General features: G+C 44.4%; 1 protein-coding gene across 1 annotated transcript; it reads left to right on the top strand.

Moving 5' to 3' along the window:
- Positions 1-10,870: 10,870 nt before the first annotated feature.
- On the top strand, positions 10,871-26,805 carry LAMP5 (lysosomal associated membrane protein family member 5; the record flags this gene model as incomplete). Its single annotated transcript, XM_080716316.1, has 6 exons — positions 10,871-10,934; positions 11,512-11,684; positions 12,061-12,192; positions 12,319-12,424; positions 14,041-14,229; positions 26,627-26,805. The coding sequence occupies 6 exons, from the start codon at positions 10,871-10,873 to the stop codon at positions 26,803-26,805; spliced, it is 843 nt and encodes a 280-aa protein (XP_080572442.1).
- Between the last annotated feature and the right edge of the window lie 477 nt (positions 26,806-27,282).

The raw sequence follows: 27,282 nt of genomic DNA, 5'->3' as shown, positions 1-27,282 counted from the left end.
GGCCCAGAGTCCTGTGACCCGGGCCCCGGCTGGCGTGCCCCACGCGACCCCTGCCCAGGACCCAGGGTACTGGGCCCTGTTTCTCCAGGGGTCTGGCATGCTACGCGTGGTCCGGCCCGGGGTCCAGAGTCCTGTGACCCGGGCCCCGGCTGGCATGCCCCGTGCCTAGAATTATTTTTTAAAGGAAGATGAAAGTATTTGTTCCATCAGAAAGGACCAGACAGTAAATAATGTAAATAAATACATTTCACTGAATATAAGCCAGATGTTTTTAAAAGCTTTCTTTATGAGTCTTATTTAATGGAATTTCACTGTTTAATTAATGGCATATTCTGCTTTCTTAAAAGTACATAAAATGAGCTGGGGGCAAGGCATGGTGGTTCACATTTGCAATCCTAGCATTTAGGAAGTTGATATAGGAGAATCGCGCTTTGAGAACAGCCTCAGCTACTACTTAAAAGAATAAAAAATAGGGGATGGTGGTGTCGCTCAGAGGTAGAATGCCCCTGGGTTCAATCCCCAGTACCAGAAAAAAAAAATGAGCTGGGTATGGTAACGCCCACAGCACTTGGGAGGTTTGATGGAAGGATCACAGTTTTGAGACCACTTAACTACTTAGTGAGACCCTCTACAACTTAGTGAGACCCTGTTTCAAAATAAAGAACAAAAAATTAGCTGGAGAAAAAGAAAGTACATAAAACAGTGGTGTGTCTTAGGATAATATGGTGCCTTGGATTTGAAGAAATACAAAAGATATTGTGTTTGAATCACAGTATCTTATAAGAAGGGGGAAGTCAGGAAGAAGTGTGGGGAGTCTAGTTGTGGAGAAGAGAGGGCATCATTTGAAAAAGGATGTCCAGGAAAGGCTTCCCCGAGAAGGTGCTATCTGAAGATACTCCTGAGGGAGGGGAGCGATGCAGGCGTGGGCTGTAGAATGCAAGGTCTGAAAAAAGCTCTCCAGGTAGGAGGGACAGAAGGGCTCTGAGGGCAAGAGAAGTGACTGTGTCATGTTGGTCTATTTAGAACAAAGCTAAGGATAGCATCTGACAAATACACGCAAGTATTTGTTAATGAACCTAATCCATTGATAATGTTGTGATACTTTTAGAACTTGATGATTACAAAATTGCACGTGCTGTAATTTTTTACTCCTGAAAATAACAAAAGGCAGTGATAGACAAGTATATATTCAGAAAACATTATTTTGCATCTACAGCAGTCCAGACTTGATGGCAGGTGTTGAGGATACAGAAATGTGTTCATTGTGGAGTTTGCACCCAAAGAGTTCTTAGCTATCAGGCAAAACAGAAAAATAACCACAATGTAGTACTGTAAAGCATTTTCACAGGTATTTGAAATGTATTATTATAGCTATACAAGAAAGAGCAGTATCTGTGCATTCCTTTAGACTCCTGTGAAGGCCTATTGAAATCTTATTCTCTTGGAGGAAAGTAATAAGTGGCCTTCTGGCAACTGGGTTGAACTATTTGGCTATAAGTAATACATGTACCATTTCACTTTCATATCCTGCTCTTTTGTCAAATCTCGAATCCCCAAGGTACTTTAGATTGTAGGTCATACAGAGGACATTAGTAAGAAATGGGACTCCCCAAATGGGCTGCTGCCCTAAGTGTAACATTTTTCTGTTAATGTTCTTTTAGAAATAATAATGGGAGTTAGGGATACAGTTCAGTAGTAGAGCCCCTACCTAGCATGAGATAAATCAGTAGTCTGGCCCCTCTGCCATTCTGGTTTAAAATGAGAGTATCTTGGTCCAATGTATGTTACTATAACTAAATACTTGAGATTGATGATTTATAAAGAAAAGAGGTTTATTTTGCTCACAGTCCTGGAGTTCCATGAACATGGCACCAACATCTCTGCCGGGCTGCTAGAAAGGGTCTCATGGCATTTCAGCTTTTAGTGGAAAAACATAAAGGCAAAAAGGTGTGTGGGGAAGAGCACATGCACAGGAGACAAAGGAACCCTGCCAGGCTTTCTTTATATCAACCCACTCTTACTGGAACAATACTGCCCTTTTTGAGAGCAGAGCCTTCACGTGTGGTCAATGCCCCACCAACTTCCAACACAATTACGGTGAGGACCAAGCCTCAGTGTGATTTTGGGTGGAGGCGAACTGAAGCCATAGCAGTGAGATCAAACAATTTGGCCTTATGAACTTAACATTTATTGAACTTAATTCTAAGTCCTCACAACACCCTTTCTGGTGGGTATCTATCTTTATCAACTCCATTTTACAAGTAAGGAACCACGGCAGAACAAGGGTAATTGGGGGGCTCAAAGACTTACTTCCTGGAGTTAGAATGAAACAGGCTTCCAGTACAATGTCCTCGTATATAATATCTTGCACAGGCCTGTGCTTTACATCTACTACTCCCAATTAAATCAGTACAGTGAGTATTTCTGTACTAGTCATTCTAAGCTACCAATGACATCCACTGGGGATACTTACACTCCTGCCTGGATCGCACCATCTAGAGATTTAATTTCACTGAAGCATATCTAGGAGTGCTTAAGAGCTTCCCGGGGCTTCTGAAGCAACTCCCATATAACAGATAATGCAGAAGAAGCCGCAATGCACGTTGTTGAACAAGTTGGCAATAGCTGAACTCAGGCCCTACAAATTAGACAGGGCTTTCCCAATCTAAATGTGCACGTGTTCCCTGAATATCTTTTGTGAAATGCAGGTTCTGAGGTAGGAGGGCTGTGTGGGGTCTGAGATCCTGCAGGATCCTGCCTCCAGGTGACAATAAGGCTACTGGTTCTAGAACCCTAGGAGCTTTGGACACCATGAAGCAGGTGGGGTTTTCTGACCCTCTAAAGAGTGGCAGCAGCTGGACATGGTGGCCTGAAATTTCAATACATAGGAGGCTAAAATAGGAGATTATGGGTTTCAGGTACAATATCAGCAACTAGCAAGACCCTGCTTCAAAAAAAAATTTATATATATATATATATATATATATATATATATATATATATATATATATGGCTGGGTTCAATCCCCACTACAGAAAAATTACATATATGCGAGCATACATACGTATCTGTAGCTTTCCTGGATTCCTTGAGAATCCAGATGTTATCCCTAGCACCTTCTAAGATACAGCCTTGGCTCAGGGTAGGAGTTCAGTTCCTGACACCTGGAGATTTCAGGAAGCTAAAATGAAAGTAAAAACAAAAACAAACAAAAACAAACAAAAATAAAATCCCCACAGTTGTAGCTCAGAAGCTGAAATTTTTGGAAACTCAGTCCTCCGGTTCAATGGCTCCCCTCTCATGGAAGCTCAGCAGACTCTGCCTGCACCAGGGGGCAAGGAGCTGACCCAGGATCCAGCAGCCTTGTCCTCCCCAAGGGCACAAAGTTTTCCCCATCTTGTTGGAAGGAGGGATTCAAGTGTTGCAATTCATATTTTCCCGGCAGCCTTTCACAACCCTTCCTGGCGCTGCCGGGTCTCTAACAGGTTCTGCCCTCTTGTTCCAACCTGGGTGTTGATGAAGCTGGGCTGAGCTGGTCCTCATTCAGCTGGGGTTGGGGTTGGGGCGCGAAAGTGGGCCCAAATTCCCACCCCTGGAGAGAGATGGAATATGGCCTGCAGATGCTCCCCACTTGCAGAGTAGGGGGTTTGCTTTCATGCCACCTGGTGGCTCTTTCTGGGCATTGGAAGGGTGAGTCCCGCCTTTCCTGCATCTCCAGCTGGGAAGGAGAAAGGATGAGGAGAAATGAGGTGCTGGGAGGAGGGCCCCAGAGGCACCTCCCTCAGCCCCTTGGCTAAGGGGAGCTCGCTCCTTCAGTTCCCATGAGACAAGAAGGGGTAATCGCGTGTTCAGCCTGGATTCGAGGATTCTCCTTATGACATGTGTTCTCGTCCATCAACCCCAACTCCAGCGCCAAGAGCCAAGTCCCAGAGCCCACCCCTATCAGCTGGCCAGCTCTCTGCAGCAGCTCTACCCGGTTCCGGCCCATCAAGTCGGGAAATGAGACCATCCATCAGCTCTGGGCTCGCGGGAGCCCCAGCTGGCCCCAAGTACGCGCCCGAGGCGTACCCCATCTGTGTGCCTCCGCAGAGTCATGGGGGATGCACAACAGCGCTGCGGTAGCTGCCTGACTGGGGACCTGGGGGCGACCTCGTTGGAGAGCGCAGTGGCCAGCGGCGCCTCTGCTGATCTGGGCTCTAAGCTCCTGGGTTGAGACTCCCACAGGGGTGGGTGACAACGAATCTCCACAGACCCAGACTGTTTCTTTGACGGTGGGGAAGGGGTGGAGGTGCAGATTCAGACAATCATGGGGAGAAAATAAACTTGGATCCAGAGAAGCATCAGGCAGGTTCCCAGCGGGGCTGCAGGGCAGGGAAACACCTCTGGCAAGGGAGCAGAGCTTCCGCGGCAGAAGCCTGGGAAATCTCACAGGCACACACAGAATTAAGTAAATTCCTAATGGTCGCTACGGAGGGAAAATAAAAATCTAAATAATCTAAATGTGGTGTTTTTTACACTCTTGCTTTAAAGTAGGCTTTATTTTTATTTATCTATATTTTTGCAGTACTAGGGATTGAACTCAGAGGCATTCTATCTCTGAGCTACACCCCCGGCTCTGTTTTTTATTCTTTATTTTGAAACAGGGTCTCACTAAGTTGTGGAGAGCCTTGCTAAATATCAGGCTGGCCGAGAACCTGGGATCCTCTTGTCTCAGCCTCTCAATTACTGAGATTACAAGCGTGCGTGCGCCACCATGCCCAGCTTCTTCTTCTTTTTTTTTCTTAAAGGATTATCGGGAAGGACTCCACCTTGATTTTCAGGCCTGGGTACTACAGAGTTCTTATCTCTGGAGTTCACTGGAGAAGCAGGAGAGGGCAAGATAGGCTGCCAGTTGAGTGCCAGCAACTAAGGACTCCCCTCTGCTGCCAGCAGCCTGGGCAAACTCCCAGGAAACCGACACTGGGCGCTCCGGGCCCACAGCAAATCTTTAGGGTAGAGCCCCTGACATCCTGCTGAAAGGCAGGCCGGTTTGTCCTAAAAGATTCCCATTAAGGAGAAAAACTTGTCTTTCCAGTTGCCACCTATATCTGTGGAGAATATTCTTTGTCGCAGCCCCCATCCCCAGATTTCTAGGGATGAGTGAGAAAGAAAAAAGTCCCAACCACACAGCGCTGGGCCTCTAGCAGCCAGGGCTGCCCAGAGAGGGCGGAGTAAGCAGGCGGTCAGAGCTGCAGCCCCTTCTTCCTGCCCCTGGTGCTTACTGCATCTGGCAGCCAGACAGGCTCCCTCTGGCCCACGGACATTTCCTCCCCTTTTGGTCCTAGGACTCGCTCTGCTGCAGAGAGGCTGCTGCCTCCCAGGTCTGCTCCCTTGCAGCCGGTAGGATGGAGGTCTCTGCTTCCACCTCTCTCAAGCAGAAGTGGAGAGATTCACTTGGGTCCTGCGTAGAGGACAGAGCTGCCGGAGGATCCAGTGCACCCTGGCCCTGGTGCTCACCATCCCTCCTTCTTACCTGGAGCTGGCCAGGGCACCTCGGGGACATTTTCCCTGAGGCGAGGTTATAGGAAGCTCCTAGGGACCCGCGTTCCTCCTCGTCCCCACTTTAATGCTCCGTACAGCTCCCTCCCTCTCCACCCTCCTGCTCTCTTTAGGACAGCTCAGGGATTGCAGCACCAGAGGCGGGAGAGTCCAACTATCTCACCTTGTGTCAACCTGCTTGTATCTTTCCAGACTCCCCCCACCCCCGGGGTAGGTATATGTTGAAATGGACCTCATGTGTTCTTAAAGATGCAGCTTAAAAGGCAGCTTCCATGAAGGGTTTGCCAAGTCTTCTTGGGGCTTAAGAGATCCCAAGAAGGAAAAAAAAAAAAAGAAGTTGCCTAGGAGCCAAGAATGCTTGCTCTGTCTCTTTCTAGAAAAAACTCCCCTCCACATGCAGAACAAAAGGCTGGGTGGTTCCTGCTGCCTTGACACCAATTAGCTCAACTCCAGCACCTTCAAGACTTACCTCTCGCTGGCCCACCTAAGAAGCAGGAGTGGACATTACCTTTGCAAAGGTGAGAGAGAGTTTTCTCTCCCGCCTGCCTCTATACCCAGCAGCTGTGCTAATGTGCCAGGTGCCCCTCACTATTTCCCCAGGCTGAGAACACAGGGAGCTCCGGAGGCAGCAGCCTGCATCTTCTGTCTGGTGCAAAGTCGCCAGGCCTGTAGTCTGCAGCGGGCTCATGGTGAAGCTCCTAGACCAAGGCTCCCCAGCCAGCCCTGAGCAACCAGGCCCATCTGTCTCCCTGCTGTTCCCAAGGTCACACCTCAGATCACAGCCCTGGTGTCCTGACCAGCACACCTTACAGGTTCAGACAATGTATTTCTTGGTATATTTCCCCTACAGGATTGTTCAGTTTGTTTCCCTGCTAAGGTCACTCATAGGTATGGGACATGCAGTCCTGATGCATTCTTCAGGAAAGACATATTGAAGAATGGGACAATGAAGCCATTCTTCCTGGATGTTGTTACTGGAGCAATAAACTCACCGGTAGCCCTTCCTCCCTCCCTCCCTTCCTTCCTTCCTTCTTTCCTTCCTTCCTTCCTTTCCTCCATCCCTCTGTTTCTTTCTCTTGTATTGGGAATTGAAACCAGGGGCCTTCTCCCTCCAAGTTAGACCCCCCAGTCCTTTTTAATTTATTTTTTTATTTTGAAACAGAGTCTTCCTAAGTTGCTGAAGCTGGCCTGGAACCTGCAATCCTTCCATCTCAGCCTCCCAAGTCCTGGGATTACAAGCATGCACCACTCCTGGCTAACATGTTGCTTTTCCAGTATACTCATTCTCTTTTGTTTCTATATCTTCTTGCTGTATTTCACAAAAGCAGCCTAAAAAAGGCCCCAAACGCACAACACTGAGCATTTGGGGGCATCCCAGCTCCCCCAGCTGCTGGTCTTGAAAAGCTTCCGTGGAAGCCCCACTGGCTCTCGGCAACAGGCCCAACTTGCCTCCCAAAGGCAGGCCATATGAACGTTCCTTACTTCTCATATCATCTTCCAGGTAATATACAAATAATGCCAGATAGACAAAAGAGTAATTGTTGACACAGGTTCTTTGCTACACATTAAAAAAAAGATTTTAGGGTACTAGGAATTATTTCATAATTCATTTAGAAAGCTATTTTAAATGAATCTCAGCTTGTCTAACCTCAGGCCTATACAGTAGTTATTTCTTGGAAAGCAAACATCTTTTTTATGCTTTATTTTTTTATTTTTATTTTTTTAAAAGTCATGACTATTTTATTAATTTGTTCACAATACTTCAGACTGTCACTAAGGACAAAGTTTATCTTACTAAAGCTGACTATTTCCTTTTTTTTTTCCATGAGCAAACATCTTAAAGGAGACTGCCAAAAAAAACCAAAAATGCTCATATGACTCTTGTTTTAACTCTACAGAAAGTTTCTTTGTCCTAACTTAACAAAGTTTTCCTCACTGATAAGAAGCAGAGTAGATTGTGCTCCCTGGCCTAAAAGCTTATAAGTGGAAGTGAATGGCAACTGAATCTCTACATAACTAATTTCAAAGTGACTAGAACAGTTACCTAATTACTGGTTCAAAAGACAAAATCCTACCCTAGGATTTGGCAGTGTATGGACAAAAAAATTATTGTGTGCACTTAGTTTTCAGTTTCACATTGGAAACCCACCTTTATCAAATCCAACCTCTCTTTTCCTGGGCAGGCTGTCTTACTTTTTCCCTAAATATGTATGCACACACTGTGCCAGGCTGCTCCACATCTTTCTGTATGTTCTTATTTCCTTCCAAACAAACTGGAAGTTCTATGCTGGGGCCTTTTCTTCTATTGATATAAAATAGCAGCAGTGGTGGTGTACATCTAAGTCTCAGCAACTCATGGGGACTCTCAGCAACTTAATGAGACCCTGTTTCAAAATGCAATGTGCTGGGGTATACCTGGGAGGTAGACAACCATGCAATGACAGTTGGATAAAAGCTAATCTGTAAGTAAATGCATACATTAAAAATAATATTTTGAAGGACCTACAGGAGAGGACATCCTAAATCTAGCTTGGTTGGGTCAAAATTATCCCTGATATTTTGTATTGACCACCAGCAACAATGATAAAAATTGACAGAGCCCCCATCCACACAAATGTACATGTTTATATCATTCTTCCCTACCTCCTCACACTTGAGAAAGAAGAAATGAATACAGTTCTTGGAAACTTTGTTAATTCATAATATTTTTTCTTTTATTATTTCTTTTTGGTTATTTTGTGGAATTTAATATATTACAAAATATTTTAACTAATGTAGGTGAAGATTGTAGATTTAAAGATTCAATTTCTGTAACAAACAAGAATCATGGGTAAAAAGATGAACAAATTAATGGTGTTTGTAAGTGCTTCTTAAGATTAAACAGAAGAAAGGCATTGAATTAACTATGCTTCAAAGATGACCCTTCCAGGAAAAAAGGGTTAAAATTATTTTTTTTCTTTCAACGCATCTGAGTGCTCTTTGGTGTCTAAAAGAATCATTTATAGCAGGTATGAAAAGAAATGGAAGCAATTCATTTCCAAAGAACATCATCTAATTTATAAATCAACTACATGTTAAGATTGATAATCAATGCTTCTTCTCATCTAATCTTTTATTATTAAATCAGTCATGAATTAATTCAGTTGGTTTTAATAACATATGAGATATCTGCAGTAATGTATCACAAACAAATGTATCACAAACTGTGGTATAATGGTATTTATCCCTAAGTTTTCAAAGCACTAAGCATAATGCAAACAGTAGATATTCAGTTAATGTTTACGAACAACATTAACTTTATTTTGTCTTGGATGCTTTGGGTTCATATTACCTAACTCTACCTTAGCTATTATTCCTGGATTTTAGACCAGAAACACTGAAATCTGAACAAGGTCACAAAGGTAATAAGTAGTGAATCCTAAATGGAGATCCACCAATTTCTTTTCTCATTAAAGTTGTGCAGAGAGAGAATAAGTATTTCATTACATATGGCATTGCTTTTTGAATATTTTATATTTATTTTTTATATTTTTATTGAACGTGTTTCATAACAAAAAGTAATGTGACAGAATGTAAAGCATATGATTTTATACTTCCTCTCCCAACTGATAGGGGTTAACCTTATATCAATCACAATTTGGACTCAATTATTCTATATATAGTCATATGGAGTTGTTTAGAAATTTTTGGAGAAAGTACCGAATTCAAATGTAAATAAAGATATATATGTAAATATATATGTAAGTAAATATATATGTATGTATAGAGAGAAATTTAAAATTGCTTCATAATATTACACTAGCAATCTAATTATTAATACAGAAATGTGTTTATAAGTCAAACAACTACATAGACACTTTGAAGCAAAAACGATGGCAGAATATCATTTACTTGAATCAGCATTCTATACATTTTGTAACGTAAATTGTTGATAGAGATTTTAGGGTTCAACTTACTTGGTCATTGAATAAAGATTTTCTATGGAAGTAAAAAATGTGGTGTATTTTGAAATAAAATATTTTACAAGGAGAAATTAAAATGATTCCTATGAAGTTTAAAGCATGTGACTTTTCTATTCTAACTGATCACATGTCATTTGGAAGGCCATGTAATTTATTTCAGTGTGAGTGTATGCACAGCCACAATCACCTATATATTCCTTTGCTTAGTTTCTAAAATTTGGGGGGATAAATTAAATACAGGTGAAAATATTTTGCCATTTGCCCTTCCACATAACACTGTTTTAGGACATATTACTAAGGCAGATATTATTTAATACACATAATGAAATATCCTCAAAGAAAAACAATATTTGGACATTATCATAATTAGTGAGGACAGCATATCTATTCTTGAAAGACATATATTCTAATTTATAGGGCAAGAATAAAATATAAACATACTACCAAAATGCAAATATAGCGATTACCCTAGTAATATTTGATTAATCTGTTCCACTAGAGGCTGTAGCATAACGTCAGTGTGTATTCTTCTTACATAACTATATGCCATTACTTAGAACATAATTCTAGTATTCCTGTCCTAAAGGACCCCAGAAAACCCCACAAACTTCAGGCTCATCCACACCGCTCTTGGCAGCAGGGTCACTACATGGACGAGGGCAAGTGACTCTGGAGTCCTCAGACTCTCAGAGAACGCTTAGAATAAGCCCAAGCGAACACACTGCAGTCGCCTGATGGCCCTGTTTGAAGAGGAGTCACTTTAAACCCACGAGCTCACTGAGAGCAGAGCAAAGTCTCCCAGTGCAGGAAATTGTTACCATAGCATTTTCCTCCGCGACTCCTGCCTACCCCTCCTTCTCCAAAGCAGGCGCAATTTGTGCTTACCATTTCCTTCAGGAACTAGACGCAGTTTCAGAATTCAAGCCTCCAGTGATTTGATCTCTATACTACAGAATCACTGTACCTGGTAGGGAGATTTAATAACTCCGAGGGCGCCATTAAGTTTCTCAGGATAGTCTCATCTTTGCGGATACCACTGCAGAATAGAAAACAGACCCAGGGAGAATTTTGGCTCCCCTAAATCTCATTGGCCGAGTCACAACCACCCCTGCACCACCAGCGGATCCACCAGCGGATCCCTTTCAGCACCTCCAGCCGTGGACAGCTCCCGCGCGGCGTGGCGCATCCCTCCGCAGCGAGCTGGAGGCGCGGCGACCGGGTCCTACCCGCGCACGGAGCACGCGCTCCCTCCCGCGCCCTCCGGTCCCCTCCCTCCGCCCCATCGGCCCACTCCAGCGGCGACTTGAGGGATTCCCTCTCCCGAGGCCTCTGCAGCAGCGCCTCTGGCCTCATTCGTGGCAGCGGCGAGCATGGGTCTACGGGGAAGAGCGGTGCTCCGCATGGACCTACTTGGAGTTCTTCTGATACTGTTTCGTGAGTAGCGTTTGGGCGACCTGGAGGGCGGGCTGCACTCTGCAGAGAATAGAACGGGCAGAGCAAGGGCTAGTATTTCAAGGCTGAAAATTCGGTCCTTCTGTTTTGCAGTTTTCTGTTCTTTCTTTCTTTCTTTCTTTCTTTCTTTTTTTTTTTTTTCTTGGTCTTTTGGGAGTGGGAGGAGTGTTTTCTCCGCCGGTGTCAAGGAGTTCCCCTGGGAGCCATACATACACCTGCGTGGCATGTGCTAGACAGAGCGCTAGGTAGTTAGGCTAGGTCAGGTCACAGTATTGGCGAAAGGGATTTGGTTTTAACCCTACCCAAGGATGTAGAAAAAGGCCAGCCTCATCGCAAATAAGTAAAGATGTACATTTTAAAAAATGTTATTTTCACTATAAGCCAAAAGGAACGGAATTGAGTTTGTTAGCGCTTGGGTTAGGGAGATGGCTTGCGGAGCACACCGCTGCTAGCTGGGAACTTTACTACTCCAGAACCGCAGACCCAGGTGCCTGTAACGCCCTAGACGCAGGGGCTCCCAGAGCCCTAAACTGATGAGATCGGTGTGTTTGTTCCGCAGATACAGTGGCTCAGATCATGGCCGAACAAGAAGTGGAAAATCTCTCAGGCCTTTCTACTAACCCTGAAAAAGATATATTTGTGGTGCGGGAAAATGGGACGACATGTCTCATGGCAGAGTTTGCAGCCAAATTTAGTGTACCTTATGATGTGTGGGCCAGCAATTACGTCGATGTAAGGAACCCTTTTCCACCCCCAGCTTGCTCCTAGGGCTCCAGGGCCAAGGGACACGCTCCCTCAAGGCCCTCGAAAGACCTGGGGCGCCCGCCTCCCCCAAGCCCCTGCAAGGCTGCTCCGGAACGCTGCATGGGGTTCCGGCTTGTAACGCCTTCTGCTCTTCCTGCCTGTTTTGAAAATACCCCCCCCCATCCCCTCCATGCTTCCCCGCTGGAGGGGTCTGCACGTAGAGAACCCAACAGCATGTTCCTGGAACTGAAGCGAGCGCGCGCGCAAATGAGAGCCCAAACGAGCAGCCCAGAGTTTGGACGCGTCGACCTTTACAGTCCCCCTGCGCCGCCGCTGAGCGGGCGCGGGGCGTCTGTGTTCCCAGCTGATAACAGAACGGGCTGAGATCGCGTTGACCCGAGGAGCTGAAGTGCAGGGCCGCTGTGGCCACCACGAGTCGGAGCTGCAGGTGTTCTGGGTGGACCGCGCATACACGCTCAAGATGCTCTTCGTGAAGGTAACTCCGAGGAAGGCGCGCGGAGGGGCCGCGGACTCCCGGGTGGGGATGGGCATTAGCGGCTCCTGGGTTTTGGGGACCCTCAAGCCCTGGGAGCTGTTAACAGGGGCTTCTCACTCTTGGCAGGAAAGCTACAACACGTCCCAGGGGCCGGAAGCGAAGTGGAAGTTAAGCTTGGTGCAGTTTGTCTATGACTCTTCTGAGAAGACCCACTTTAAAGACGCAGTCAGGGGTGAGTAGGGTCCAGCAGGTCTGGGGAGGGAGCCAGGGAAAGCGGACACCGCGGGGGTGCGGGTCCCAAGAACTAGCGCTGGCAGGGCAATGCACTCCCAGGCTGGGACCAGTCTAGGTCTGCTTGCCCTCCAGGACAGAGGAGGTCCTCAAGACCTCAGACCTTGCAGAAGTGCAAGGAAATCCAGGGCGCCAGACTATCTATCACCAAGGGCCTGTTTTAGATGAGACAGATCTGGAGAGCCTGCCATACAAAGCCTCATAATTTGGATTTGGAAGGAACACTGAAAAGGGCAAAGCTTTATTTTATTTTCTTCTGCACCAACCATAGGTTTTTGTTTTCTTGCACTCAAAAATGCGAGAGGTCATTGCGGCTGCCCTTTTCCATCAGGATCCGATGGCCTTCAGCATCACTCTGCGCATGGCCACAGGGATCACAGGGCATCCTCAGGCATGGACAGCAGCCATCCCGCAGCCTGCTCTCTACCTTAATTCCTTATCTTGATTTATTAGCCTTCCCTCCCTATCCTTCCAACCACTCACCCACATATTCTTAAAGTATCATAGAAAGAGCAACATCCATCTCCTAAATAACAACGTGGCTATCTGGAAGTGTTATCAAAGGCTATCTTTATATTTATTTTAAAAATAAACTGTCTCATGTAATGAGGCCTTCCATCACCTGGACACCTGAGTTGGAAAAGAATTTTTACTGAAGTCATAAGAGAATGAATGTATCATTTCTCCCATTTCACCTCTTTTTTAAATCACTTTGGTCAAAGGTCCATCTTTCCATTTCATCAAAATTTATCTCCAGGCATTTCTCCCACTTTTTGGTAAAAAGGAGAAAATAAAAAGAGAAAAAAGGAGGGGATCTAATTTAGGCTAGAAAGGGAGAAAAAGGGGGACAGGTGTCCAAAGGGTGTGTATGTATGTGTAAGGGCACCCAGCTCAGAGCACCAGCACTCAGTCATGTTTTGTTGAAGATTCTATACTCTTTTATGACCCAGTACAAAATGTGGAAGACCAGTCATTTTTCTTTATGTGTCTTTGGAACCTTCGTTCTGAGGCTTTACATAGTAGTAAAAAGGATTGATTTTTTTAGATATCACTCCCCTCTTCCAAAAAGAAATTCCAAATTGTGTGTGTGTGTGTGTGTGTGTGTGTGTGTGTGTGTGTGTGTGTGTGTTATTGGAGATTGAACCCAGGGGCATTCTACCTCTGAGCAACATCTCCAGCCCTAATATTTCATTTTTTAAATTTTGAAATAGGGTCTTACTAAGTTGCAGAGAACCTCACTAAATTGCTGAGGTCCACTGCAAACCTGTGATCCTCCTATCTCATCCTCCCAAGTACTACGATTACAAGCATGTGCCACCATGCCTGGCTCCAAATTAAAATATAAAGAGCCCTGGCTCAGAGAATGGGTGTTTTTATCCTTCACCACCACTGCATGCCTTTTGCAGAGCCCCAGCGCTTGCACAGCCTCAGAGGATAGGAGGCTTGGTGGTCTGAGCTGGGAGGAAGAAGCCAGCCAGTTTAGGCACACTGACTTAGAAGCACAAAAGGTTCTAAGAGAAAGAAAGGCCTAACCCCCACATTGGACCTTTGCTGCAGCTGGGAAGCACACAGCCACCTCGCATCGCCTCTCTGCCTTGGTCACCCCAGCTGGGAAGTCCTACGAGTGTCAAGCTCAGCAGACCATTTCTCTGGCCTCCAGCGACCCACAGAAGACTGTCTCCATGATCCTGTCGGCAGTCCACATCCAGCCCTTTGACATCATCTCAGATTTTGTCTTCAGTGAAGGTGAGTGGGGCTGTGGAGGGCGTGAGGCAGGAGAAGGAATGGCTGGTTTTAATGGAGGGATGGGAAGATGGTGCTACCAATTGGATTTCCTCTAGGCTAAAATGACACTGGCCCTGTCTGTAACAATTTCCAAAGACTAAAAAGGTAGACTGCTGAATGATCAGCTTCCCTCTGTGGCCCTTTTCTCCTCTCCCACTTCCTCCTCTACCTCATTCCTTTCTTTTCTCTTTCTCTCTCTCTTTCTTATCTCCATCGTTCTCTTTCCCTCATCCCTTTATAAGGGGGAAGCTGTAAAAGAAAATTGATAGTCTATTTGTGTCTCAGGGTGAGATACTCATTGTGCTGTATTGCCTTCCTTTGGGCTGGGGGTTGCCATGTGAATATAAGTATTCAGATATTCCTTATATTAGGATCTCCCCACCTAGGTGACCCAACCCCATCCCCCAAGCTATCCATTCAGCTTTTATAAAACCCACTGGGTCAGTACCTACTACAACACACCCATGGCTCCTTTATTCTCGGAAGGCATTTGAGAATTTTGAAGTAGCCCTTAAGAGAATGGTGTATTTCTTATTTATCTTTGTATTTTTAGCACATTTCACAGTGCCTGCCTGACCCATTGAAGATGCCCAGTTACCTTTGGCTAAATTGATATTCTAAAGCTGAGTATTTAACTAGTAGAGGCTCCCAAATGTGTCTCTGCCAGGAAAGTCTGCATGTGGTCTATTCCTTAAAGCCATGCCATTCTTACCTGTTTTTGAGGAAAGATGAGGTATTCAATTTTAAATGTGTTTCCTAGAAAATTAAAATTAAGCAGGATATGTCAAGAACATAACAGTTTTAAAAATTCTACTTGGTTGGTTATGAAAATATTCATAAATGTAACAGTGCATTTCTTAAAGTGAAAACCTTAAGCATAATTAAATATAATTTGACTTATGATTTTTGATGACCAGGAATTCATTATGAAAATATTGGACCACGTAGTTTCAGTCCCCAGGGTCTCTACCCCAATTGCTTTTGAGTTTATATGGCACAGTTAATAGTCTGTGGTGACATTTTGGTTTTTGACAGTCAATTGTTATTACCTACTTCTTTACTTCTCGGCACTACTACTGTTATAATTACTAGATTTTACCACACCTCACCCTAACCTATTCTGTGTTATTTCTACATTGTTGCTGATAGTTGTTTATGGACTGAGAAATCGATTCTCGTGGCTATTTAAAATTGTGTACCAGGAAAGAATAAATAAGTACTGAATAAGGACTAGAGTGACTTTGCTAAAAATCAGTAAAATTCATTGCATGAAGTTAAAAAGCAGTTTTTACCCATTCAAAGGCCCTGGATGGGGATGACTGCTGGGTAGCCACACAGAGGTTATAAGCAGTATAATTTCCTGACTTCAGGTCTAGTAAGCGTAAGCAAATTGCGCTTTGTCTCAGCTAGGCTCTTGTGGGTAATAATTGGGATGTTCTCTCCTGTGCGATGGCCTGAGGCTCAGCTTGGACACTCCTGGGCGGAGACAGCCCCCATTCAGATCACTCACTGAATCCAGTGCCTTTGTGCAGAAGGGTTCCTTTTGTTTCCTATCTGTGCCTCTTAGCATCTGCCTTGTGCTGTATCTTTGTAAGAAATCATAAGATTCCATTTGTCAGGACTGGAAAAATGCCTTCTCTGGTGTCTTTTCGGATTCTAGCACTAGGGTCCCAGCATGTAGGAGCTCAGGAGCCTTTCCACGGACTACAGATGCATTTGCACGTGTGAGCAGAACATGCCTGCCAAAGGGGTGGTATCTGGTCGCATATGGACATTTCCACTATCTGGTGTGTATGTGCATTTAGTTGTGCGCATACATGTGCGTGTGTGTTTGAACACAGCCATGGTCAAGGATACCATAAGAGTTTCTCATGCAGAGCTATTCTCTGAAGGAGGTTATACCTGGCGGTCTTCAAGCTGCTTACTTAATGACTCTTACGAGAAAAGCAAGAAGGAGCAGCATAATTGTTCAACAGACACCCACTAGGGCTGGGGGGAAAGTAAAGGCAGGTCGACACAGCTTTATCCCCTAGGTTCCTTTGGTGCCTTGTGCTTGGGCTGCTACACTGACCCCCACATGAAAGTCTCTTAGCCCAGCTTCTGTTAATTGCACTGTGCACAGGAATTTTTGCTTGAGCTGCAGTGTGCACCACTGTGGTGTGGTTAACTGCAGTCAGGTTCTGTAGATCTGGAGCTGGGCAGTATGCTCTTTCACTAACCAGCTTCCAGATGATGCTCTTGATTCATGGAGTCTTACAGAAGGTTTGGAAGCTTATTGGAAGGGACACACAGTGAGCTCTCTTGGTGGAGATTGGACAGGGTTGTGTGGGAAGGAAAGCCCCTTATAGCATGGGACTGCTTAGAGGGCAGCTCATGGCACAAGGACCAGGGTCCGAAGGAGAGGGCGTGGGGGGCATGTGGCTAGGCGATGCTGCTCAACAGCACAGGGGTGGGAGAAGTGGGGACAGCTCAGAGAGCTTCAAGACACCGCAGCAGCTCAGCGCCTTGTAACTGCAGTGCCCTGACCTATCAATGGGCAGCAGCTGTTGGGTGAGGTTTCAAGGGTGGTGCAAAGCAGGTGGGCTTTTCTCTTTTAAGCTATCTCTAAAAAAAGAGGATGTGCAAATTTTTGAGTTTGGCGCCAGCAGGCTTTCATGCTAAAGGGGCTCAGCCTGTGGTTAAGAAATAAACAACCAGTACACAGAGGCCGCTTCGGCTCATTTATATACAAACACACTCTGTAAGCAAGTCTTGTCCTGCAGTTCAAGGTACCCCATGTTTCTCAGCTGGGGTTAATTAACCTGCCCTCTGCAACTAATTCCTAATGTATCCCTTGGAGGGCTCCGTGAGATTTTTGTCTATGATGGGAGGGGGTTTCCTCGTTAGTAGGGAATGAATCAGATGAGTACTTTAATGGACTGAGTTAAAGGAAACATTCATATATAATGTAAAAAAGAAAAGGAAACTCATAAGAGAACACGAAGGCTTTCTGTATTCCCCTTTATTAAATATTTATGATCATAAGTTCAAGTTCAACCTTAGTGACTTAGTGAGACATCACCAACTTAGCAAGATATTGTTTCAAAATTAAACATAAAAAAGGCTGAGTGTGTAGCTCAGAAGTAGAATGCTCCTAGGTTTTATCCCCAATGCCAGACAAAATAAAGAGATTCAGATTTAACAGGCATTCAAAACATACTGCAAATAGGCTGAATCCTGTTTAATCATCAGGGGGTAAAATCAACAAACTCTTTAAAAGGATATGAGTTCCCCATTAACAAGGGAACAGCCAAGGCCCAGGGAGGTGGAGATGCTTGGTGAAAGCCGCACTTGCTCCGAGAGCCTCAGCCACTCCTGGTGAATAAGGATGACAACCAGAGAGTGGGGTACACAAAGAATAATTTGTTTGTATTTTCTCAGGGTTGGTGGTTGAATCGAGGGTCCAGCTCAAGCTAGGCAAGTGCTCTACCACGGAGCCACAACTCTGGTCCTGATAAGATGAGCTTTTTATTATTGTTTCCCATAGCACTACTGGGAGATGCCCCCTGGACAGTTTTGTTTGTTTGTTTGTTTGTTTGTTTTTGGCACTGGGGATGGAACCCAAAGGCAATCTATTTCTGAGCTACACCCCTAGCCCTGTATTTTTTATTCTTTATTTTGAAACAGGGTCTCAGTGAGTTGCGAAAGGCCTCACTAAGTAGCTGAGTCTGTCCTCAAATTGCCATCCTCCCGTCTCAGCCTTCTGAATGCTGGGATTACAAGTGTGCGCCGCCATGCCCAGCTGACAGTTGTGTTTTAGTGGAAGTGAATATACCTTAACTTTCTCTGCATCCCCATCACACCCCCACACACATACACACACTCACAAATACAAGTTGACTTGTCAGGAACACATGGAAGGTTTAACAATTCAGAACTTTGTGTAGGTCTGTGATTTACCTGGTACCTTTCAACCTAGAAATGGGCCACACCAGAAAGGAAGGGAGCAGTCAGAGGAGGGATAAGCTTTTTCTTCTTTAACTTTCAGTTTTGTGGTACTAGGATTTGAATCCAGAAGTGCTTTACCACTGAGCTACATTTCCAATTTCTCTCTTCCTCCTCCTCCTCCTCCTCCTCCTCCTCCTCCTCCTCCTCCTCCTCCTTCTTCTTCTTCTTCTTCTTCTTCTTCTTCTTTCTCTCTCTCTCTCTCTCTCTCTCTCTCTCTCCTCCTCCTCCTCCTCTTTCTCTCTCTCCCTTATTTTATTTTTATTTTGAGACATATTTCACTAAGTTCATGAGACTGGGCTCAAACCTATGATCCATCTGTCTCAGCCTTCCAAGTACTGAAATTACAGGCATGTATCACCATGCCCGGCATCCTTTTTGTTTGTTTGTTTGTTTTTTGGTGGTACTGGGGTTCCTGGAAGCCCTTCTATCTCCGGGCTACACTCCCAGACCTATTTTATATTTTATTTGGAAACGGTCTCTTAAGCCAGCGCGGCTGGCTTCGAATCTGCGCAATCCTCCTGTCTCCGCCTCCCAAGCGCGGGGATTACAAACATGCCCCACCACACCCGGCTGTTTGTTTCTTTGAGACAAAGTCTCACCAAGTTGCCCCAGCTGGACTTCAACTTGCTATTCTCCAGCCTCAGCCTCCTAAGAAACTGGAATGATGGCCGTGAGCCATTGTGCCCAGCACAATCTGGTTATTAACACTGCTAAGAATTGGGTTGAGGGCTTTGATATGGAGCCCTGAGTGTATGGCCTCGAAGGTAGGCAGCCACAGGACTCCGTCAGAAGTCTGTGCTCTGGAGACATGCCTGAGCATCAGAGCCCCGAGAGGGCAGAAAAATGCTGGTAATTACCCCTCAACTGCCATCCATCACCATGCTAACCCCCTGGGACTTCTGAGCTGCCTCATGGCTGCCTCGTAAAGCCAATCAGAATGTATGTATAGGTGAATGCCAAGAGAAGAGAGGATGGGTTCATGCCTGTGACATTTAGGTTTGCGGATTTGTGAACTTACCTGGCCATGGTGGAGCTTGTGGTCTAATGGGAAAGGATATCTGTGATACAGGCCGTGCTCTAGTGATGTGCTATTGAACAATAAGAGCTTTGACAATTTTATCATCTCCAGTGTTTACATCTTGACCAAAGAAGCTGCCACTTAATCTGGATAACTTCTCACTATGTGAAATATATTTTTCTGAGATTACAGAAGACCAGGGCCATCCCAGAGGCCACAGGGAAGGAGGGTCACACTCCTCCCTCCAGCTGTCCCATCAAACAATAGAGTACGTATAGCCATTAAGAGGCCGCCCTCCTATACTAACGCAGGACAGCCCAGGTGTCAGGAGAGCTCCAGCAGCAGACAGTGTGGCACTCTGTCCATGCCAATAGTGTTCATTTGGGGAACAAGGAAGAGTCCTTGTAGTTTCCCTTGGGGAATCAATACAATTTTAAAATCCCGTGGTCATCAAACAAAACACAATAAAATAAAACCTACACCCAGTGGCCAGAAACTACCCCATATCTCAGTTTTTGTGTGTGCACTGGGTTTATGGTTGAGGAAAGACAGCAATTGGCCACTGGCAAAAGATGCACCCCTTAATGTCAGATCTGTCCTCTGTCCTCATCTGTGTTCTTAATGATGGGGCTGCTTGTCTCCTTTTGCAGTGATAGGATGCTTACCTTTTTGGTATACTCTAGAGTTGCATGAAGCCTGAGAGACCCCAGTCTTGGGGAAGAGCAAAGGTCCAGGGAGATCAGAATGTCCAATGCCTCATGTGGTCTAATCCATGGCTGCTCTTCTCCCTGGTAGAGAGCTGAGGCTTTTCTTGTTTTGTAATCCATGGCTTATATAATCAGTTTATTTCACAAAGATGTTAACCCTAAACTCTATACAGCTTGTGAATAGAACTCAGGGAGTCTGTAAATTTCAGTGGGAAAATTTTTTAAGTTTCTATTTTCGCTTACCTCTGATCAATATTTAGCATCTCCTTTGATATAAATGAAGGTACTATGCGACAGTACTAGCAAAACCTGTGGCTTTGTAACCAATAAAAATCATAGTTATTTTCATCTGGCATTGATTTGTGCAGATCTCACAAAGTAACTTTTATTCTTTGCATTGCTTTGCAAACACAACTGAGATACATTTGCATCAATCAAAAAGTATTTACATTGCCATATCTCAATTTATTAAAAATGATGATGGCTGAATTTCAGTTTTCTTTGTGTCTTGTGCATTTTAATTTGTAGCTTTCATAAACATTATTTTGAATGAGCATCAACAGTTTCATCAAACCTGCCCAGAAAAGATTGCTTTCTCTCTGCTTTAGTGGGTCATAAGCATCATTGCTTTAAGTAGCAGAGAATAGAAACACAAATTATTGTTAGTCAACTGAAGGCATTGAAAATACCTAAGATACTCAATTTAAAAGGAAGAAAGGCTTATTCTGGTGCATAATTAACACAGGGTCGCTTGGCCCTGTGCTTTGGGCTTGTGGGAGCATAGTACTTCATGGTGGGAACATCAGTTCACTTATGGTGAAAGGGAAGCAAAGAGATGAGAAGGAACCAAGGTCTCAGTATCCCTGCAAGGGCAGGTCCCCAAGGACCTAACTTCTATTCTCTAGGCCCCACCTCCTAAAGGCTGCTCCTCCTTTTAATAGAACCGTATGTTGGAGACCGTGACATTCAACACACGGACCTTTTAGGGGATATTCAAGATCCAAACTCTTAACATATTGGATGCACAAAGTCAGGATAACTATTTAAAAAGCTTTTGTTCTAATTATGCTTGTATACAAATATTTCAAGTTAAAACCTAAAATACTATTTCGCTACAGGTCGTGGGCATATTTTGGAAGCACTGGCTTTAGCCTGGAGGAATGCACATCCCGCTCTATGGGTTCAGAATTTTCTAAAACTATTGAGGCTAGTTGTTTCTCGGGATTGCAAATATTTTAGACTTTAGGATGAAAATATAGAGCCTAGGCCACATATTTTGTAAGACCCCAAAGAACACACCCCATCCTGTAATCAGACATTTTAATATATCTGCTTCCGGCAGGGAATCATGAATCTTTGTGTGGGTAGGAGGAAGGAGAATACAAGGAGACTTGCATGCACTGAAGCCAGGTTTTGCTGTCAGATAAGTGGTGTTTTTGGTCTCCACAGCTTTGCTGAGTTGGAGACAATAGAAAGCCACTATAAACCTAGGAATTCCCTTTTATTGCTTACTTAGTGAATGGGGATGGATAAGGATGGGGTTTGGCATTTTTCATGAGAATTCTTGACACCTTATTTTCCCATGATTATTTCTGACATATTCATAGTTTAGCATTTTTCTTATATTCTCCTTTCTGTGACACTAATTCATTTTTTTTCTTAAAGTAACAAAAATGATTTTTGAAGAAGAAATCATAATAGTATTTATCTCTCCGTCTCTCTCCAGAATAGATCACCATGTATTTCTCTTTCTTTTTTTCTCTCTCTCCTAAATCATTATCATCATTTCTTTCCCATCTGTCTTTAAGGATGAGATATGAGATGTGAATCCTTTCACCCATTACTGTCCACAACTTTATTCTACAATAGTTTGGCACTAAATCTCCTAAGGATTTCAGACTCAAAAGAAGCACACATAATACGTATAATAATTGTGTCTTTATAAATGTCAGTGATTGAAAGGCGACTCCCGTACCCAGTACCAGGGCTTGGCCTTCTGCATTTTTACATTTGATGTTCATGATAGCCATGCAAAGTAGGTGCTGACCCTCTTGTTCAGGAAGCAGAGCTTTAGGTAGAGTAAGTGACTTGCCCAAGCTTCCTTAACGGGCAAGTGGAGTATCGAGGCTTGAGCCCACTTTCATCTGTCTCCCTACCAGTGTGTCATTGCATCTGTGCCTTCCTATTGTGAGAATCTGGACCCATGAGGACCTCTAAAAGTTTATATGTATATACACTGATTTCCTTCCTCCTTCTCTCCCTCCCCTCCTAGTCTTCTTCCCTTCCTCCTCCTCCCTTCTCCCTCCCTCCTTTCCTTCATGTGCTGCAGTTTGAGCCCAAAGCCTATTCATGCTAAGCATACAGTTCTGCCACTGAGCTTTACACCACCCTCTACATCTATATTTCTATAGCTATATAGATAAATATATATACATAGACATAGCTGGGTATGGTGGTGCACGCTTACAATCCCAGTATTTGGGAGGCTGAGACAGTGGAATCGCAGCTTGGAGGACAACCTCAGCAAGTAGACTTTTATTAACCTAGTGAAACCCTGTTTTAAAATAAAAATTAGGGCTGGGGGTAAATCTTGGAGGTAGAATGCCACTGGGTTTAATCCCTAGTACCACACACACACAAAAAAAGATAGATACCCGCTACACCTCCTGCCCTATTTTTTATTCTTTATTTTGAAACCGGGTCTCACTGAGTTGCAGAGGGCCTCACTAAGTAGCCGAGGCTGTCCACGAACTGCGATCCTCAGGTCTCAGCCTCCCGAATGCTGGGATTACAAGCGTGCGCCACCACGCCCGGCTCTATTTCTATCTATATATTTGTTTATTCACAGGTAGATATATAGTATAAAAAAGCAAAAACATGACATTATAAATTGGTTAATGAAGCTTAGAGGCCCAATTCCAGACTCTTCCCAGCCTACTAACTCCTCCCTTCTTGGTCTGGGGGGATGTAGCATGTGTGGGTGAGGGTTCAATCATGAGTACAGTAAAAATAAAAGTAAGCTTCCCTTCTTCAAGAGGCTCTCCTGGGCTACTGGCCACCTCCTGTCCTGAGAACTTGGAGCAGTAGCCACAGTGTTTCTGAGAATGCTACCTGGCCTCAATCTCCAGTGTTAGTTGTGTCTTCTGCTCTCTGACACAACTCTGATCTCCTTCCTGCCTCCTGGGACTCCTGGCTAGCCGGCTGCTTGGGTAATTAGAGGTCAAGCAAAAACAAATTCGTTAAAACCAGGGTCCAACTGGTTGGACTAATCATGAAATTGCTTTGTGGGAGGGAGAATAAGAAGGGGAAGGTAGAGGCTGAGGTCAGAAGGACACTGTTGCCAAGATGCCTGGGGCCTACTGAGCAGCATCCTGGGTTCTCGTGTAGATGAGAGACAATGTTGTGCCACGGGCAAGACCAACACTCTGGAACCATGGAGTTCTAGGCCTACCATGGCCTCCGAGCACTGTGGACTCATCGAGGCCCTTCTCTGGGGACCACAGACTGACCCTCAGAGGGTTGGAATTCATTATGTTGAATCAAATAGCATGGAAAAAAAGGTTCTCTGCCAATTCATCTCCAAAATTCTGCTTGTAGTAAGGAGAGGTCCAGTTTAGTGGTTGTAGTTGCTCAACACTTCTCTAGCATTTGACAAACTATCTTTTTAAAAACCCTGTTTTTAGAAAAAATATATTTTATTTTCCAGTTGAGATGCATATATATATATATATATGCATATATATATATAGTGAATTTTTATTTAGGCATACGTCACATACTATTAACTACACATTTTGGTACATGATTTAATCAATATTTGACTTATCAATATACCTACAAAACCATTTCCATATGTAAGAAAAACAATTTATCTGCAGCTCCTGAAAGTTTCTTCATGCCCCTTGTGATAAATATCCAACTCACTGGCTTTCTGGAAGCTGATGTTTCTCTGTGATCACTACATAGATTAAAAAGCAAAATCCACAAGAAATCAAGGGCTTTCTGCTCTCTCTCATATGTGAAAGAGAGAGAAAAAGGGAAAGAAAAGGGACCCCATGAAAAGGAGGAGAGAGACCAACCAGTAGGCTATTGGAAGGGGATGGGGAGGGAGAAAGGGGAGGAGAGGGGAGAGATCCAGAAGGAAACAGTCCAAATAGTGTTGTGTGTATGTATGAGTGTGTCACTGTGAATCTCACTATCATGTACAATTACAATGCACCAATGAAAAGAATTTAAAAGAAAAAAGGAAAAGAAACAGAGTCCACAGCCCTACATTTTTCTCCTTGGATTCCAGATTCAGCAGCCTCTTAAAGCCAGTAGCTCAGGTCTGCTAGACACTGCCTTCATTAGGCTGTTGAGTTAAGCTGTTTGCATTTGGTTGGGGTTTTGTTTAGCCCTGGGCACATTATTCGGCCTTTTTGTATGTCAATGACTTCATGTGAAAATGGGTTTAATAACTTTATTTACCTCAGAATTGTTATGGGGATTATCTGAGATATTTTTTATGTTTAGAACTGGGTATTAATTTAGGAACCAGGTATATTAATTATACAGCTTTTTAAAAGCTGCATGTACATTTGAAATTTCCCATGGATTAGAGAGTAAAGATTCCTAGGGTTCAGGGCTCATCCTCCTTCTTTCTACTGCTCTCACACACTGAGAGATGAGGGCCTGTTAGTCAGCTTTGGTTGCTGTGACCAAAACAGCACCCGATGAGAACAGTTTTGAGGTGGAGAGAATTATTTTGGCTCTTGATTTCAGAGGTTTCAATCCACGGTTGGTGGTTCTGCTGCTCTTGAGGGAAGGGGGAACCTTGAGGCAGAAGGGTGTGGCAGAGGAACGCCCTCAGCTCTGGGCAGCCAGGAAGCAGGGCTTGACCCCTGCTTGACCCTGGAAGGAGAGGACAATCTCTTCCGGGGCACACCCTCAGTGATCTACTTCCTCCACCAGGTCCCCACTGCCAGTAGTCCACTTAGCCATCTGTAGGTCAGAGCCTTCAGGGTCCTGTCACTGCCTGAAAGCCCCACTTCTGAACCCCCACTTGCCGCACTGGGGACGAAGTTTTCAACACAAGACTTTGGGGGGGTATTCCAGATCCAAACCCAATTCCAAACCCTAACAGGAAATATAACTTCTTTAAGTGAATAAACAGAAATGTCTTGAGAAACTTGGGTTCTTTTATGTATCTAAATTTTGTTCCAGCAGCCCCCAGAAAGAAGTATCACTCTCTTTAGAAATCTACAAGAGCCGGGCGTGGTGGTGCGCGCTTGTAATCCCCGCGCTTGGGAGGCAAGACAGGAGGAGTGCACAGGGGGAGCTTAAGAGACCCTGTTTCTCAAAATAAAAAAGTTTAAAATAGGTCTGGGAGTGTAGCCCGGAGGCTGAAGGGCTTGGAACCCCAGTACCACCAAAAAAAAAAAAAAAAAAGAAAGAAAGAAATCTATGAGAGATGATAGTTACATGGGTATTCATTTGTTGAATTTTCATCAAGATATACATTACTTAAAGATCTTTAGTCCACTTCACATGTGTTAAAATGCACAGAATTTAAAGTGTATATGTGTATCTAAAAGTATAATTTTTATTATTTTTTATTTTTTATTTTTTTATTTTTGGTGGTACTGGGGTTCCTGGAAGCCCTTCTACCTCTGGGCTACACTCCCAGACCTCTTTTTACATTTTTATTTGGGAACAGTTTCTCCTAAGCCAGCACGCATGGTTGGCTTTGAACCTGCACGATCCTCCTGTCTCTGCCTCCCTAGCGTGGGGATTACAAGCATGTGCCACCACACCCGGCTAAAAGTATAATTTTTAAAGCACTAATTTTTTTATTTTATATTGGTGCATTGTAATCATATATCATATTGGAATACAAGACTTGAGAGGATATACAAGCACACATCATCCAATTAGCCCTCATCCAGTCCCCATCCCATTCCCTCGCCCTCCCTCGATCCCATGCTTGTTTGGTGATTAACTTTGATACATTTGTTTATGTACCTCCTGCGTTTTAAAGAGGCTCCATCTCCCCTATTCCATACCCTCTGATTGGTAAAGCACTAATTTTTAAAAAGCATATGTATACTAAGTGTGGTGTCACATTCTTGTAATCCTAGTACTTAGGAGGCTGAGACAGGAAGATTGCAGGGTTTATAGCCAGCCTCTGCAACATAGCCATTCACAACTTAGTGTGACCCTGTTTTAAAATAATAAATAAATAGGACTGGGGTTGTAACTCAGAGGCAGAATGCCCCTGGGTTCAATCCCCTGTACCCCCCCACACAAGAGCATGCGTAGATTTGTATGTAATTCTCTTTGTGCATATTGTATTTTAGTCAAAAGTTAATCAGTAATAGAGTAATATAATACCAAAAAACTAAAAGTTTAAATCATATTGATATTCTGTTGGCATCTTCCAGGAATCTGATAACTGAATGTTCCCCTATTTAATTGCTATATATGTAGGAATGTTAAGTGGCTAAGCCTTGGGGTTTGTTGGTGAAGGACATCTAACTCTCCAGAGATTCTGGTGCCTTGAGCCATTTTCCCATATCCATTTCTCTCGGTTTTGATAGGAGGATTCAGATATTTGATGATTCAGAATATTTGGGCTGGAGCTCACTGCTTTCCTTCTTCCCCATTTCAGAGCATAAATGCCCCGTGGACGAGCGAGAGCAGTTGGAGGAGACCTTGCCCTTGATTTTGGGGATGATCTTGGGCCTCGTCATTGTGATAACGCTGGCAATTTACCACGTCCACCACAAAATGACTGCCAACCAGGTGCAGATCCCCCGGGACCGGTCTGAGTACAAGCACATGGGCTAGGGGCCTTTCAGCAGGCAGCCCAAGCCCTCTCCGCCACCTGGATCGGGTAGAACAGCCAAAGCCCTTTTCTACCTTGTTCACGGGGTACACCAACATAGCTCAATCCAACAGGCCTGGGTATTCGAGGCTTGCTTGGCCTGTATCCATGCTTCAGTCCAGGGATGGGGGGTTTGGGGATTCATGGGGTGAATGGCATTTGTTCTCTCCTTGCTGGGGAGTTAAAAGGAAGAGGGTCAGCCAGCTTCTCTGCTCATGGTGGCTTGGCTTTGACCCCAAGGATCCCTCGAAGTTGAGGGATCACAAACATGCTTCCTTTGGGAGGAAACCTCTTTAGGTTCAGGAAATAGGGGTGCTTTGCTCCCGTGACCTCAGCTGGCTTACCTACACAGTTTTCAATGCACACAAAATACAACCTCATATTCCCTGCGGCAAGACCCCTGAAAGTGATCCGCGCTTCCGGCTGGCGTTCTGCATGTC

Source organism: Muscardinus avellanarius (assembly GCF_963383645.1).
Source record: "Muscardinus avellanarius genome assembly, chromosome: 19".
Lineage (NCBI taxonomy): Eukaryota > Metazoa > Chordata > Mammalia > Rodentia > Gliridae > Muscardinus > Muscardinus avellanarius.
This window is presented reverse-complemented; position numbering and strand designations above follow the sequence as displayed.